The 18,643-nt window shown below is 37.5% G+C and overlaps 1 protein-coding gene across 6 annotated transcripts in view; it reads right to left on the bottom strand.

Moving 5' to 3' along the window:
• Positions 1–18,643, bottom strand: part of FGF13 (fibroblast growth factor 13) — a 615,132-nt gene that overhangs the window by 183,380 nt on the left and 413,109 nt on the right. The window contains exon 1 of one of the 6 annotated variants that reach the window (XM_053699240.1): positions 15,515–15,608. The exons of the other annotated variants lie outside the window; for them this stretch is intronic. Within the exon in view, the coding sequence (XP_053555215.1) occupies positions 15,515–15,545 (31 nt within the window). The 5' untranslated portion in view covers positions 15,546–15,608. Of the gene's footprint in view, positions 1–15,514; positions 15,609–18,643 lie in introns of those variants that run through there. 6 annotated transcript variants of the gene reach the window in all.

The following is an 18,643-nucleotide window of genomic DNA, read 5'->3' on the forward strand; positions in this document are numbered from 1 at the left end:
TTAGATTGTCCTTCAAAAACATGTTTTATATGAGTTTGTGTGTGTTTGTGGGTGGGTGGGTCTATGTGTGTGTGTGTGTTTTTGTGTTTGTCTGTGTCTGTGTGTGTGTATGTGTGTGTGTGTTTTTGTGTTTGTATGTGTGTGTGTGTGTGTGTATGTGTGTGTGTGTTTTTGTGTTTGTATGTGTGTGTGTGTGTGTGTGTGTATGTGTGTGTGTGTTTTTGTGTTTGTATGTGTGTGTGTATGTGTATGTGTGTGTATGTGTGTGTTTTGGTCAAATATCAGTTGCTTACTGACAGATTATTACTATTCCCATAACTCTTTTGGTAGACAGTGACATGCCTCTACACGTATGCAAACAAAACAATAGTTATTTTAGCACAGGAATAATGAGTTTTATTTAAAACCACCATACAATTAATTGATGTCTACCAGCACTACAACTTAAAGGGCCATAATACCCACATTTTTTTTTAATGGTTTAGAAAGAGAATGCATTTTTAAACATCTTTCTAATTTACTTCTATTATCTAATTTGTTTTATTATCTTGATATTCTTTACTGAAAAGCATATCTAGATATGCTCAGTAGCTGCTGATTTGTTGCTGCACATAGAAGTCTCATGTGATTGGCTCACCCATGTGCATTGCTTTTTCTTCAATTAAGGATATTACAAAAATGAAGCAAAATAAATAATAGAAGTAAATTGTAATGTTGTTTAAATTTGTATGTTCTATCTGAATCGTGAAAGAAAGATTTTGGGTTTAGTGGCCCTTTAACATGTATTTTTACTAGACAATACTTAACATTTGCATTAAATGAAACTGCTATTTTTAAATGCATGATTGAAAATATGGATATGTACTTTTTAGATGCAACCTTCAAAAACTATGTGCATACTAATTACTAACTAGTTTCTATATATTTATTGAACCTGTAGCAATATCAAACAGAATATAGTAAAGGCGTCAATTCACTATATATTTTATGTACAGGTTTTCTGTATATGTGTGCACAAATTAAATGTAAGCTGGTAAATAACTGTGGCTAGATTTTTTTTTTCCGCAGCCGCAAATTTTTTAAGCGCTTTTTGCGCTAGTCGGGTTGCGTTCATATTACAAGTTCCAAAAAAAAACTTTTTTGCTCTAGCGGCAACACGACTAACGCAAAAATCTGAACTTGCATTCCCCCGTAGATGTCAATAGAGAAAAAAAAAACACCCACTCTCTCGAGCAAACAACATGACATATTCTCATTAGCGCAAACCCAACATGAAAATATGAATATTTCATATTCCAATGTTCTTTAACATGTTTGTAACATACGCATACCAATCGCATACTGTAATATGAGCATACATGACATGAAAATATACAAAATATATATTAATGTGTTTAAATTTGTATATATGTGCTGCAAATACATATATACACATATAATTACATTAATACATATGTATACATATATAGGCATATATATATATATATATATATATATATATATATACAGGGAGTGCAGAATTATTAGGCAAGTTGTATTTTTGAGGATTAATTTTATTATTGAACAACAACCATGTTCTCAATGAACCCAAAAAACTCATTAATATCAAAGCTGAATAGTTTTGGAAGTAGTTTTTAGTTTGTTTTTAGTTATAGCTATTTTAGGGGGATATCTGTGTGTGCAGGTGACTATTACTGTGCATAATTTTGAGCCTATACAGCTTGGAGTAAGACAACATGCATAAAGAGGATGATGTGGTCAAAATACTCATTTGCCTAATAATTCTGCACTCCCTGTATATATTTACATACATAGACATATGTATGTATTTCAATGTTAAAGCTCTTTGCCGTTTTTTTATTTTCGAACAACCGAGATCTCATATCTTTGAGCCCTTATAACCTTTTAATGCAATTTCTTTTTTTTATCATTTTTATTAGATGGTATTATTTTGAGTGTAAGTTTACTTTATAATGTATTTTTGAAATCTTTTGTGCAACTTTTTATTTTCAGTAAACAGTTAACCACAGCTCTGAGATTGCGATAAGGATTGAAGCATAAATCGCAATAGCGCTCAACTTGAAATATCAGCACAATTAAAATGCAAAAAACACTATATTCCTTGCGCAAAACAGTTTGAACTTCACTTGTAATCTAGCCCTGTATGTTTACTCTGCATACACTATTATTAAAGGGACACTGAACCCAATTTTTTTCCCCTGTAATTCAGAAAGAGCATGCAATTTTAAGCAACTTTCTAATTTACTCCTATTATCATTTTTTCTTCGTTCTCTTACTATCTTTATTTGAAAAAGAAAAGAAGGCATCTAAGCTTTTTTTGGTTTCAGTACTCTGGACAGCACTTTTTTATTGGTGGATGAATTTATCCACCAATCAGCAAGGACAACCCAGGTTGTTCACCAAAAATGGGCCGGCATCTAAACCTACATTCTTGCATTTCAAATAAAGATACCAAGAGAATGAAGAAAATTTGATAATAGGAGTAAATTAGAAAGTTGCTTAAAATGTCATGCTCAATCTGAATCACGAAAGAAAATTTTTGGGTACAGTGTCCCTTTAATATACTGAAGTCATACAAATATAAAGTAACTCCTGCATTTTAAAGATCTATTCAATTCTTATCTGTTTTTAAGAACAGTAAATTTATGAATACAATCATAAACACATGTATTCAAATTTATTTATATGTTCAGGTATGTATATACATAATAATTACATAAAAATGCTACATTGCTCTAAAACAAGATAAAAATTAAAAGATTAAAAAAGACAACGCATTTCTCGGATCATACGCCGTTTCATCAGGCTGTTAAAATTCAGAACTCCCTCGCTGTTAATTAATCTTTTAATTAAAGTTTTTTAAAATTATATCTCCGCTCTGTTCGAGTGGTCATTAACGGGTGATTATCCTGGGTATCACTTGCATTTTCCCTGGGCTGGCTGATTGGCGGACGTGCCGTGACACTACCTCTGACGTGACTGGCAGAGTGATACCGGGATCCTCCACACGGGAGTGAGTCTGCTGGACGGCTCTGAAGCCTTGGCCTGCTTTATTTGCACTTTGCGTGCCACTGCTCTTGTGACTTTGAATTTGTCCTTTTGAGTTTAATGCTGTTATTTGGGAATACGTTACTTTACCATGAGGCGTCTCTTTTTATGATTTTCAGGACTTTAATCTTGTGATCAGCTTATGTTTGGAATTCAGCGTGAACATCGGATCTGGGGTTATCATTTGGGACTTTTTGCTTTCCCTGTATTCTGTGCCTGATTGTTTCTCTCTCTGATAGCGCACCTTGTACGGGTATTTTAACCTAATTGTGTCTGATTACTCTAAAACAAGCTTTTCAAAATAATTACTACAGTGTTTGTCTATATAGAAGGGATATTTACTAATAATGAGCTTCCTACTTACTTAACCCCTTCCCACCATTAGGACATTCTACACTTCCTGAATGGGATAGCGGGTTGGAGGGGGTGCCTAGCATCATAGACCCTCCCCCTGACACCACCCCATCTTTGAAATCATGCGATCGCATGAACGATTGTGTGATTTCGTTTTTTACTTATTTGTTTACAATTTGTTCTGTTGTAGATAAACAAGTACCGTCATGAAAGGATACAAGATCTCCCACAAGGACCTCAGCAACTGACCTAGAGGAGGCATTGCCATCATCCACAAACACTCCCTCCACATCACAACTAGCTCCAACTACCACTCACCAGGCTTGGAACACCTACACTTCAAGATCGAGGTCAGTCCCAACACCACCCTCCATGGCACCCTCATCTACAGACCTCCCGGACCTCGTCCTGCCTTTTGTGACTCCATCACCGATCTCATCGCACCCCACACCCTTGCCTCAACAGACTACATCCTCCTCGGTGACCTCAACTTCCACCTAGACAACCCCAATGACTACAACACCTTGGAACCATCGGACTGAAGCAACTCGTCAACTCCCTAACCCACTTAGCTGGACACACTCTCAACACTATCTTCTCTGCAGGCAACCACATCTCAGTCAACCACATCACTGAACTCCATTGGACCGACCACTATTGCATACACTTTTCCTTCAACAAACCCACCACACACCTCCGATAGCATCACCCGCCCCACAGAAAATGGAACAACATCACCGAAGACCAACTGTACTCCACCCTGAACAAGTCCCCCCCAGCTACCTCCACAGATGCCAACTCCTCCGCCCGCAACCACCATCACTGGCTCACAGACTGTGCCAACACCCTCGCCCCCCTCAAGAAACCATCCCACCGCCAACCCACCAACAAGGCCAGTTGGTTAACCCGGCCCTCCAGGACTCCAAAAGTCACTGCAGGAAAGGAGCTGGAGATTCAGCAAGACATCTGTGAATAAAAAGGCCTACAAAGAAACCATCACTACCCACCACCACCTCATCAAAAACACCAAGAAGACAGCCATCCAAGACAGAATCAACGCCAACGTCCACAACAGCAAGGAGCTATTCACAGTCATCAAGGAATTCTCCAATTCCAAGAGCAACACCAACAACATATCTCCCTCCCAGGACCTCTGCGATAACCTTGCAACGTACTTCCACTGCAAGATCGTCGACATCTATGACAGCTTCATGCCCCAGAACTCACCCACCACAGCTGACCCACCAACTCCCACCGATACCTCACCCAAATACACCACTGCCTACCCCCCACAGACCATCTGGAGCCCCCTCTCCACAGAGGACACCTTCGGAATCATGAGATCTATCCCCTCCGGAGCACCCTCGGACCCATGCCCGCATCACATATTCCACAAAGCTGGTTACACCATTGCCCCCAAGCTCTGCAGCACCATCAACTGCTTCATTGAAACTGGCACCTTCCCGGATGATTGGAAACATGCAGAATTAAAACTCCTACTGAAAAAACCCACGGCTGACCCCAATGTTCCGAAGAACTACCGCCCCATCTCTCTGCTCCCTTTTGCGGCCAAAGTCATTGAGAAGTCCATCAACGCGCAACTCATTGACCACATTGAGGCCAACGCCAACCACACTCTGGACCCCTCCCAATCCAGTTTCAGGAGCAACCACAGCACCGAGACCAACCTCCTCTATGCCACAGACGACATCCTCACCCTACTCTACCGAGGAGAGACAGCCGCCCTCATCCTCCTAGACCTCCCAGCAGCATTCAACACTGTCTCCAACCTCACCTTCCGCACCCGCCTACACAATGCCGGCATAAGTGACAAAGCCCTGAAATGGATCACCTCCTTCCTCACTGGCAGAACCCAGAAAGTTAAACTCCCACCCTTCACCTCCAAGCCCACAGAGATCAGCTGTGGTGTACCCCAAGGCTCTTCGCTGAGCCCCACCATATTCAACGTCTACATGGGCCCTCTCACCGCCATCGCCCAATGATACAACCTCAACATCGTCTTCTACACTAACGATACCCAGCTAATCATCTCACTCACCAGTGACCTCACCACCACCAAGAGAAATGTCCATGAAAGGCTGACAGCAGTCGCCACCTGGATGAGCTACAACTGCCTAAAGCTGAACGCAGACAAGACCGAAGTCCTCCTCCTCGGTCCCACCACATCCACCTGGAATAACTCCTGGTGGCCCACAGCCCTCAGACACCCTCCAACCCCCACCAACCATGCATGAAAAGCAGGCATCATCCTGGAATCATCGCTCTCCATGGACCGACAAATCAACACCGTCTCCTCAGCATGCTTCCACACACTCCACCTGCTGCGAAAGATCTTCAAATGGACCCAATCCCAGCCGAGACCAGGAAGATGGTCACCCACACCCTCGCAAGCAGTCGACTGGACTACGGCAATGAACTCTACACCGGTTCCACCATCAAGCTCTAAAAAGAGACTCAAGCGCATCCAGAACGCCTTGGCCAGACTCATCCTCGACATCCCTCGCCAATGCCACATCACCAAACACCTGCGGGACCTGCACTGACTCCCCATCATCAAAAGAATAAAGTTCAAGCTTCTCACCCACGCATTCAAGGCCCTTTACAACATCGGTCCCAAATACATGAACCACCGCGTTACCTTCTACACCCACGCCAGACATTTTTGATCGGCCGATCAAGCCCTCGCAGTCATCCCCCGCATCAGGAAAACCACAGAAGGAGGCAGATCCTTCTCTCACCTGGCAGCCAAGACTTGGAACACCATCCCGCTGCACCTCAGACAAGCTACCGCCTTAATTAAGTTCAGAAATGACCTCAAGACCTGGCTCTTCGACTGAACTGCAACTCTCAGCGCTTTGAGACCCTTAAGGGTGAATAGCCACGCTTTACAAGAACCCAATAGATAGAAAGAGATAGATAGAAAGGTGCATTGGTTTAAAAAAATGTTGTGCTTTGTCTGACACTCCCTGTAGTAGCAAAAAAGCAAAATCTCTAACCTAATAATAATAATGATAATAATAACCTTATTTTACAAATTGCAGTAAATTGCATTAATTTTCTATTTGACTTGTAGCACTTGCAGGTTATATAGAATTAGTTGTATGGCTTCTCTAGGGATCAAGGAAACATTTTACACAAAAGCAAGAGGTGTGTGCCCCATAACCATATGACATGTGTAGCAGCCTCATCGGATATATGGGTACCTTTCTCTTACCTAAGTTTACAGAGCACATTCACCCACTTGAGCAGCAGTTTGTGGTTTTTAAAATACAAGCGTGGATTTAAAAAAAAATGAACATCCCCTAGCAACATTTTTAATGAATGTCTGGGATACTTATATGACCTTTATAAGAATTCATTAATCCTACATTAAATTAGAGATAGGCAAGCTGATCCCAATGTCTCATGGGTACTGACAGTATCTATGGTTTATTCTCATCTGAAAGAGATAATGTTTTTTTCTTTACTCATTACATCTATAGGCTTAATTTAGAAGTGTGCATCAAATAATACAACTCTCAATAATGTTTATTAGCGTGCAGTTGTGATTGTGACTTTTTAACCACCCAGCAGCCTTAAAGGAATATGAAACCCTATTTTTTTCTTTCATAATTTAGAAAAGGCATTAAAATTTAAATAACTTTCCAATATACTTCTATTATCGGACTTGCTTCATTCTCTTGTTGTTATTTGTTGAAAAGCATATCTAAATAGGTTGATTGGTGGATGCACATAGATGCCTCAAGTGATTGATTTACCCTTGTGCATTGTTATTACTTCAACAAAGTATATCTAAAGAATGAAGCAAATTACATAATAGAAGTAAATTAGAATTGTGTTTAAAATTGTATTCTCTATCTGAATCATGAAAGAAAAATGTTGAGTTTCATAGCCCTACAGTGTTTTTAATCTGGAAAAATTGTGTAATGTTTGCACCACCATTTTATAACTGCTCTTTGAGACATAGGGTTCTTTTCATCAAGCTGAATATGTACAACAAGTATGACCAGGGTGATTGACAGCAGGGGACTGCACGAGGCGGCATGGCACGAGCAGCCACTTTTGCAATGTTAAATTAGTATTGCTTAAATGAGTATTGCTGCCCAATGCCAATATTATAGTGTCCTTCAGGCCATTCTTAGGTGGAGCAAATACTACTGAAGTATTTCCTGAAGAATGTATTCCCTCGGTACAGTCAAAACCCCACCATAGATATTTCTTGCAAACCACAAATGTTTTACCCCAGTCAATGATCTAACACTTTTGTTTTGGCAATGCAACAAACAGGGATTTTACCTGCTTTGCCTTTTGGTTGCCCATAAATGCCAATGATGGAACTCTTTTCCACGAAAAACAGGGGTTATTATTATTATTATTATACTTTATTTATGAAGCGCCATCATATTCTGTAGTGCTGTCCATGTATACAGTTCATTTAAATAAAACATTAATATAAAACTTCTAAGAGACAGGACTAAATTTACAAACACATACAGGAGGAATTGAGGGCCCTATTCCCTTGGGAACTTACAATCTAGAAAATGCTGCATAATATCCTTAACATCTTTGACACAGAGAAATATAACATTATTAAGAAGTATAACTAAACGTAATACAAAAATGTAACTTAGAAAGCATGTGAAAAGATCACTATCCAATTTTTTAGAATTACTTCTGTCCTCTGATCAGCCTCAGGGGCCGAATTATCAAGCTTCAAATGGAGCTTGATGCCCCTGTTTCTGCGTGAGCCTTAAAGTGAAGGTAAACTTTGGTGAATGAAAGCCCGTTTTTTAAAAATACAATTAAAAACAGGGGCACTTTCATTCATCAAAGTTTAGAAAGCAGTCGTTTTTATTAAAAACTTACCTTTGTTTTTTTGACAGCCAGAGCAGCTTCCCCTACCCGGAGATCCTCTCTTCACACGTCATCAATGACTGATCCAGCTTCTTCCAATCATGGCTTTCCCCCAAGGGTAGTCATTGCCTGAGGCCATGCCGTGATTGGAGGAAGCTGGATTAGTCATTGACGACGTGTGAAGAGAGGATCTCCGGGTAGGGGAAGCTGCTCTGGCTGTCAAAAAAACAAAGGTAAGTTTTTAATTAAAACAGCTGCTTGCTAAACTTTGATGAATGAAAGTGCCCCTGTTTTTATTAGTATTTTAAAAAAACGGGCTTTCATTCATCAAAGTTCATCTTCACTTTAAAGCTCGCCGGAAACAGCAGTTATGAAGCAGCGGTCTAAAGACCGCTGCTCCATAACTTGTCTGCCTGCTCTGAGGCTGCGGATATCAATCCACCCGATCCTATATGATCGGGCTGATTGACACCCCCTGCTAGCGGCGGATTGGCCGCAAATCTGCAGGGGACGGCATTGCACAAGCAGTTCACATGAACTGCTTGTGCAATGATAAATGCCGACAGCGTATGCTGTCTGCATTTATTGATGTGCGGCAGACATGATACGCTATATCGTATCATGCCCGCTTGCACTTTCATAAATCGGCCCCTCAGTGTTATTATTACTATTATTATTATTATTAGATGCTATTACATAAGGATATTATTAATAGTTAATTGCTCTTGAGTTGCTTCAAAATGCTAATTAAACTCTCCAATCCATTTGAAATACATGTAGTTTCATCATCACTACCAAAAAGCTGGGGTAATGTTGAAACACTTGTCCACTTTGTTTAGGGAGAGTGAGGAAGCATTCACTGCTCACATTTAACATTATGCATGCAAATGCTTATGCAACCCCACCCCTGTTCTTTTGCAACCAGTTGTTTGAGAGCAGGGCTTGTCAATCATACTGGAACAATGACCTCTGCTTTTAACTTGTGGTTAAAGGCTCGCATGAGCAAGCTGGCACCACAAGGGGTCCCAAGCTGTATCTGCAGATTGGTAAATGGTACTCTATATACTCATTAAATATTTCCATGAAAAAGCATTGAGGCCTACTTATCAAGCCGTCAACTGTGCTGAATTCGCCGGCACCATCATGCTCGCCTGACATTGCCTAACATCGTGGCCGCGGACCTGAATACGCTCTCCATATTTAACAAAAAAGCTGTCAAAAAGCCGCACACCAAGTACGGGGCGATGAGCAGTGGACTGTTGTAAACTAACAGTCATCGATCTCTTTGCTATTCGGCTTTTTCACAGCTTTATTTGTATACTGTCACTTAACACTGCCACTATACTAAACTGTTTAACCCCTATCCCGCCGCTTTTGGACCCGGCCGCAACTAAAGTTATTAACCCCTATCCCGCTGCTCCTGGAGCCCACCGCAACTAAATAAAGTTATTAACCCCTATCCCGCTGCTCCCAGAGCCCACCGCCACTCAAATAAACATCTTAACCCCTATTGCGCCGCTACCAGAGCCCACCGCCACCTACATTATGTTATTAACCCCAATCTTCTGCCCCTACACCGCCGCCACCTACATTATGTTATTAACCCCTAATCTGCTGCCCCCTACACCGCCGCCACCTACATTATGTTATTAACCCCTATCTCACCGCTCCCGGAGCCCACCGCAACTAAATAAAGTTATTAACCCCTAAACCTAACAACCCGCTAACTTTATATTAAATATGAACTCATCCCTATCTTATAATAAATTTAAACTTATCTTTAGATTTAAATTAATAATTAACCTACCCTAACTATTATACTAAAATTATATTAAACTATATTAAACTAATAATTAACCTACCCTAACTGTTATACTAAAATTACATTAAACTATATTAAACTAATAATTAACCTACCCTAGCTGTTATACTAAAATGACATTAAACTATATTAAACTAATAATTAACCTACCCTAACTGTTATACTAAAATCACATTAAACTATATTAAACTAATAATTAATCTACCCTAACTGTTATACTAAAATTACATTAAACTATATTAAACTAATAATTAATCTACCCTAACTGTTATACTAAAATTATAATAAGCTACAAATTAAATTAACTATATTATATATTTAAAAACCTAACCCTACTCAAATAATTTAATTCTACAATTAAAAATTACAAAGTTACAAAAAACTAACAACTAAGTTACAAAAAATAACAAACACTAAGTTACAAAAAAATTAAACACTAAGTTACACAAAATTAAAAAAAAATTATCAAATATTTAAACTAATTACACCTAATTTAAGAGCCCTATGAAAATAAAAATGCCCCCCAAATAAAAAAAAAACCTAACCTACAATAAACTACAAATAGCCCTTAAAAGAGCCTTTTGCGTGGCATTGCCCTAAATAAATCAGCTCTTTTACCTGTAAATAAAAAATACAAACAACCCCCCAACAGTAAAACCCACCACCCACACAACCAACCCCCCCAAGTGAAAACCTAACTAAAAAAACCTAAGCTCCCCATTGCCCTGAAAAGGGCATTTGGATGGGCATTGCCCTTAAAAGGGCATTTAGCTCTATTGCAGCCCAAACCCTAACCTAAAAATAAAACCCACCCAATAAACCCTTAAAAAATTTGAACACTAACCCCCGAAGATCCACTTACAGTTTTGAAGATGCGACATCCATCCTCCAAGAAGCTGGCAGAAGTCTTCATTCAAGCGCTGAAGTCTTCATCCAAGCCCACAGAAGTCTTCACCCAGACGGCATCTTCTATCTTCATCCATCCGGCGCGGAGTGGCTCCATCTTCCAGACATCCAAAGCGGAGCATCCTCTTCTTACGACGTCTTCTTCCCGAATGAAGGTTCCTTTAAATGACTTAATCCAAGATGGCGTCCCTTAGATTCCGATTGGCTGATAGAATTCTATCAGCCAATCGGAATTAAGGCTGAAAAAATCCTATTGGCTGTTGCAATCAGCCAAAAGGATTGAGCTTTAATCCTATTGGCTGATCCAATCAGCCAATAGGATTGAGCTTGAATTCTATTGGCTATTCGAATCAGCCAATAGAATGCGAGCTCAATCCTATTGGCTGATTGGATCAGCCAATAGGATGAAAGCAATCAGCCAATAGGATTTTTTCAACCTTAATTCCGATTGGCTGATAGAATTCTATCAGCCAATCAGAATCTAAGGGATGCCATCTTGGATGACATCATTTAAAGGAACCTTCAATCAGGAAGAAGACGTCGTAAGAAGAGGATGCTCTTTTAATATTTAATATAAAGTTAGCGGGTTTTTAGGTTTAGGGGTTAATAGTTTAATTTAGTTTATGGCGATGTGGGGGGCTGGTGATTTAGGGGTTAATATTTTTATTTAGTTGCAGTGGGCTCCGGGAGCGGTGGGATAGGGGTTAATAACTTTATGTAGGTGGCGGTGGTGTAGGGGGCAGCAGATTAGGGGTTAATAACATAATGTAGGTGGCGGCGGTGTAGGGGGCGGAAGATTAGGGGTTAATAACATAATGTAGGTGGCAGCAGTGTAGGGGGCAGAAGATTAGGGGCTAATAACATAATGTAGGTGGCGGTGTGCTCCTGTAGCGGCGGAATAGGGTTAATAAGTTTATTAGAGTGGCGGTGGGCTCCGGGAGCAGCGGGATAGGGGTTAATAACTTTATTTAGTTGCGGTGGGCTCCAGGAGCAGCGGGAACTGCAGATTAGTGGTTAATAATTATAATGTAGGTGGTGGTGGTCTCGGGGGTGGCAGATTAGGGGTGTTTAGACTCAGGGTACATGTTAGGGTGTTAGGTGTAAACATAACTTTTATTCTCCCATAGAAATCAATGGGATATTGGGCAGCAGCGAACATAAGCTTTCGCTGCTTTCAGACTCCCATTGATTCCTTTGGCATCCGCCGGATTGAAAACCAGGAACGCTGGGCACCCCTTCTTTGTTCTCAGTCTGTTTGGCTTTGTGAGCTCGCATGATAGTGTGGCTGTGTTAGGGACTCAGGCAATGGAAAGGACCTTGACGTGGTGCCTGAGCTTTCCCATTTGGCCAGATGCGGTAACTAACCTTTCCAGTTGTGATTTTATCTTAGCTGTGAGCTAGCTGGTAAGTGCTGGGTGTTTCTATGTGTTGTATTACTTTTTATTTGTAATCCCCCTTGTTTCTTGCACCCATTCCGGACTGGAGTTAACTGCCTGTGGCTCTGGTGACATCACAGCTTTTTTGGAGTGCTATTTAGCACCCAGGGCTGGATGTTGCTGAGTCACAGGATGTGTACCTGATCCGGTCTTGGAGTGCAGTTCCCTTCCATGTTATATATATATATATATATATATATGAAAACACAGGTAGAGTCCAGCACCCAAACCAAGCTTTATAAAGTGTGTCAGTCACAATGGAATATCTGTCTCCTCCAGGTAATATATGCATGATTAAGGACTATTTAGGTCCGAAACATCGCACTGTTTTGAGGTCTTGTATCCTACAATAAAGAATTATCATCAGAAACTGCTGTGGTGCTGTCACATTATTTCTATGGACTATATATATATATACACATATATATCTCCTAGAATACATACAAAGGATAATTAATTAAAAAAAGAAACTATTGTACAAAACTTAGTAGATTTTTTTTTGCCCAACACAAAGTAATGAAAATAAATAAAAAAAAATTACAAGAACATTATAATTTGTAAAAACAATTTAACTCTACCAAAATTTTTCGGAAGCAACCACTACTTTAAAAACATTTTGATCAACAAAACAAATATATTGTGTATCAGGTAAAGTATAGGTAAATTGAAGTACAATAAATCTAATTTTAAAATCATTTGAGGATATTAACATTATAAAATAGCAAGGAGCACAAGACATCTAGCTGTACCGTGTGGCTTTTCCTGATAGTAGGGAGATCAACACAAATACAGTTTCTTGCTAACCAGTATGTTTTTTGACCCACAAAATATTTCATTATTAATTAGACTCTTCCATCCTTGTCTCCCCTTTCCTTTAGCCAGATTAAATTAATCTGCTCCCAGTTAGGTCATTAAACTGCATTTACATTACTATGTGGATTATCTATGTCTGGACCGAAATATATATTACATTTTTTAACAGGACATGTAAATCCAATAATAATATACTATCATTCATTAAATCGTTTTATTATTACAAAATTGATCTTGGTAACTGTGTTTAACTCCCACAAAGTGACTAAACACATAGTTAAATTAGTTCTGAGCAAGACCTGAGCAAGATTGGTAGCCACATGCTATATCACTCATAAATGGTTTACTAGTCATATTACACTTTTAGGGGTTAAATAATTGATCTGATAAGAGAAATGTATTATTAAACTGGCCATTTAATAGACTAAAATCTAAAATTCTATTAAATCAGAATTAAACTATAAACTTTTATTAATATGTGTAAGTTTTTGTCACAATAAAATGACTTATTTTAAAGTATCTTTGTGTAAGGATGTATAGTTAAAATTCACTACCTGTGTTCTGAATTATTGATGTTCAGCATATTTATATACTGGTCACCCTTAGAATCTACCAAAACACATTTCTATAAAATATTCTGATTTAACTCAGTGCATGACAAAATGTGCCATAAAGTGTGCAATGTAATCCCTCTCCTGGCTTTGCAATGAAAATAAATTGCTAAATGTAGACCCTGGTACAGAAATATTATTTATAGATTTATTATTCTAAGGTGATACCAGGCAAATATGATTTGAGATGAGTCAGAGGTTTATAAATAGACATCAGAAATGGTAGCTGTCCTTGGTGCTGATCAATCTAATGACCGACAATAAAATAGATAACAAGTTGTTAAGCACAAGCTGTTACATATACTATTTGCATGCATCATTCTAAAACTTTGTGTGCAATATTAAAATACACAAATCTGTTTCAGGAGGTACATTATAATGTTTGGCTTTCTGCATTATTGTCTTGTATGCTTGGTGTTAATTTGTTGGTAAGTGACAAAGGTAAAGCGTACATAATTGGTACCAGAATTCATAATGTCACAATTATTAATGTTCACACTATAAATAATATTTTTTTGTAATGTATTTCAAATATAGTGCTCTTTTATGTCATTCTTTTTGAAATAACCATGGACCACTAACATATTTTGAGATTTCAATAAGACAACAACAAAGATGATATGATATTCCCTTGTTATATTATTTTATATACCAGTTATAAAATAACATTTAGAATATCCCTTTTTTCTTTCTAGTAGCATAGAAACAAGTATGATAACAAATGCATCTGATATGCACTTTGATATATTAACTGCTTGTTAGCTAAGTGTTAAATAGCTGACCTATCCATCAGTGGCCAGACATCAAAACATAAATATCACTCAAGTCTGAAACAAAACCTGAGAGCAGCAAATCTAGCCCACATGATGTTAAAGTATCCAGAATGTGTTTACAATGTGTTTACATTATCCATCGGATTTCTAAATTTCTCTGAATATTAACATTGTTCTTTAACATTCAACTACAGAATGATAGTAGCAAAATTCACTCTCACATTTTTTATTAGTGAGGAAGCAAAAAGTATGTCTTGGCTAATATTCAGATTTATGGGCGTTGGTTCATACGCCTATTTAATTAAATAATATATTAATATATACAGAAAAGGGTTCTATTGTTTTAAAGACAGAAAAACCAATAAATACCGTACACTTAACCAACATTTAGCTTTCCGTATATAATTCTAACATTTTAAATAAACAAATCTGTACATGCTTTAACACAACTACCACTAAAGCATTTGTCTGTCTAACCAAAATGAAAAGGAACAAATCTTAGAAAATAAGATGTTAACTTCAAATCCATTTTCATTTTCCAAGTAAACATTATAATTTAACAATTTAAACCTTCAAAAAATATCTGATGAGTATAATCATGACATTTATGTATGTGCTGTCTTAAGACCTAAACATATATAAGTATTACAATGCTTACTCAACATCTACTTAGTATACCTTTACTTTGTTAATAATAATTTTCTTCCTTACTGCTATACATATCTAAAGAGATACATTGCTAATGGTTTATATATATATATATATATATATATATATATATATATATATATATATATAATTTCTAACCTGGTTACTGTTTCTGCTTTGTAAATATATTATTTGAAATGATCTTACCTGAATAGGACTTTCTTAAACCCAAAGCCATGTTTTCCTTTGAGAAGCTTTACAGGCACAACTGCAGTCTACATTTGCAGCAGACAGATAAGAGATGAGGCAAAGTTTAAGGGATATTTAAAGTATTCTCTTAGGAATTGGCCAGAACCATCAAGCCCATAGTGGTGGTAAACAGAGATCATTAATGGGCATTAATGACAGACCATTATGACTTTCAGAGATCATTAATGATTCATTATGTTGCAGTATTGTTCTGACAATATCTTACAATATCTAAGAGCTGAATGTCGCTCTGTCTTTTTATTCATAACTAAACACATTATATGGTTTTTTTTGGTTTGTTTTTTTTGCATAAAATTTGTTTTCTGACTTCTAGTATTACGAAAAATGGCTGTAACTGGACACCACCACACATCAAATTCACTCTCCCAGAGCAACAGCCCAGTAAGTACATATTGAAAATCAAAGCAGTGAAGTGATATCTTGTTCAATTTAAAAAAAAAAAAGGATTGTTTACTTTCGATGGAGTTTAATTATTCATTGCCATTAAAAACCACAACTCATGGAAGCATTAAAAATAACACTTTTTTTTCTTAAAATACTACAATATTTACAAATTGCTCCTCTTATATTCCATTGTTTCATCTACAACAGGAAATTGAGCAATACAGTAATTTTATGTTTGAGGATGAAGTGGCTTAAAAAAAACACATTTCAAGGAAAATTATTCCAAAGTGTCAGAAAATATTCCAGTAAAAGAAGCCAGTAGGGATAACACACTGTATGTGCAGAGACAAATTCATATTCTCACTTATTGGCCTGTTTGGACATAATTCTTAATTTTTCTTTTGATAATTGAACAAATTTGATATTCTGTTTAATCATATTTTCCAAATAAATATACAAAAAGCAGGACATTTAGCAATTCAAAGAAATAGGCTTTCAAAAACAAAAATGTTGCAATAGAATGGAATGAACATAGCTATCACACTACACTATTAAATAGTGTGACACAATATGAGGAGAATCTTCTCCAGATCACATTACAGGAATGTATTTTCAAACTGTCAGAACAAGTTAGTTTTACATTGAAGTCACTGTTCTTATACATAACATATTTCTGAAATTAAGCATTGATTTTGTATACAAAGGACACGCCCATTAAAAAAAAACATGAAGCATGTTTATCATGTCCCCCTTAGCTGTTGCCAGTTAGGGAGGGATATACATGAGCTCCAGAAGTGGTCAGGCAATCTATGTGTAGCATATTGCAGGAGCAGTGAACTGATGTCTGCAGGGGGCAATCTAGGTTTTCCAAGGCAGAGGAAAAAATATACAATTTTTTAAAAATAATTCCAAGCAAAGTTGGCACAATAAATAAAATACATTGCAATTAGTTTTTCTATGTATAATTAAGATTTTTATTGGGCATTCAATTTTGAGTTGGTAATATCCTTTATATAATAAAAAAAAATTACAATTCACCTTGGGGATTAAAGGGACAGTCTACAGAATTTTGATTGTTTTAAAAGATAGATAATCCCTTTATTACCCATTCCCTAGTTTTGCATAACCAACACTGTTCTATTAATACATTTTTTTACCTCTGTGATTATCTTGTATCTAAGCCTCTACACACTGCCCCCTTATTTCAGTTCTTTTTAGCCAATTAGTGCTGACTCCTAGGTAACTCCACGTGCATGAGCACAGTGTTATTTATATGACTCAAATGAATTAACACCCTTAAATGGTGATAAACTGTCAAAATGCATTCAGCTTAGAGGCAGCCTTCAAGGTCTAAGAAATTACCATATGAACCTCCTAGGTTTAGCTTTCAACTAAGAATACCAAGAGAGCAAAGCAAAATTGGTGATAAAAGTAAATTGGAAAGTTGTTTAAAATTACATGCCTTATCTGAATCACGAAAGTTTATTTTGGACTAGACTGTCCCTTTAACTTAGCTAGCGATTAACTTTTTGCGCACGTCGGGTTGTGCTGGTATCACAAGTTAAAAGTAAAAATTTGGCGCTCACACAAACTCAATGACCGCAAAAAGTTAACCACAGGATATTGTGTTTGCGATATCAAAATAACCCCATTGACTTCAATAGAGCAGCAAAGTAAAAAACAAAAACTTTACTCACACGCTAACCCCCACTACAAAAAAAAGACCTTGTTCTAATAACCCCTAAACTACTACATCCCCCTGCTCTTTTAACCCGCCACACTTTTAATCTGTCACATCCCCATCACAAACTTTGCCGATAAACTATTAACCCCTAATCTGCCAAAATCCCCATCGCTATTAAAATTTAAACTACTACAACCCTGCCACAATAAACCTCTAACCTAGTAACCCCTAAAATACCACCACATTAACCCCTTTGCTACTTAACCCTTAAACCACCATTACCCCACCGCAATAACCCCTAAACTATTTAACCCCCTAACAGCTAACCCTCTCAAGACCCCTAACTTACAAAAAATATAAAAAACACTACCAGAAAAAAAGTACCAAAAAAAAAAAACACTACTAATAAAGCCCTATCCATTAACTAAAGTACCCTTAAAAAAAGCCCCCTAAATAAAAAATACTAAACCCTATCCTAAAAATCGCCCTGAAAAGGACATTTGTCAGGCAATGCCATAGATGAAGTGATTATAGCTCTTTTGCACAAAAAAATCTATCCTAAAATAATAAAAAAAAACCTGTACTAAAACTAAAAAAAAAAACACACAAAAAAACTATCTTTAAAAAACTCATCTAAAAATCACTCTGAAAAGGGTATTTGTTAGACAGTGCCCTAGTTTAAGTGATTATACCTCTTTTGCAAAAAAAATGATCCTTGCAATTTTGCAAAAAAAAATCTATCCAAAAAAAAAAGGGAGGGGGGACCTTGCATTTAATCTTCAGTGTGCTGCCAAGAAAGCATGAAGAAGAATTGGGTGGAAGATCAGAAAAAGACCACCCAAGAAGATCAAGGAACACCACCATGGATACTGTTGCCCCCCAAAGGAGCTGGATTCATGATGGTGAGACTAAACTTTAGGGTTCAGCGTTAGTTGTAGTGTTTTTTTGGGGGGTTAGGATGCATCTTTTTGAAAAGGAGCTAAGATAATTTTTTGTAA

This window comes from Bombina bombina, chromosome 1 (assembly GCF_027579735.1).
Source record: "Bombina bombina isolate aBomBom1 chromosome 1, aBomBom1.pri, whole genome shotgun sequence".
In the NCBI taxonomy this organism is placed as follows: domain Eukaryota; kingdom Metazoa; phylum Chordata; class Amphibia; order Anura; family Bombinatoridae; genus Bombina; species Bombina bombina.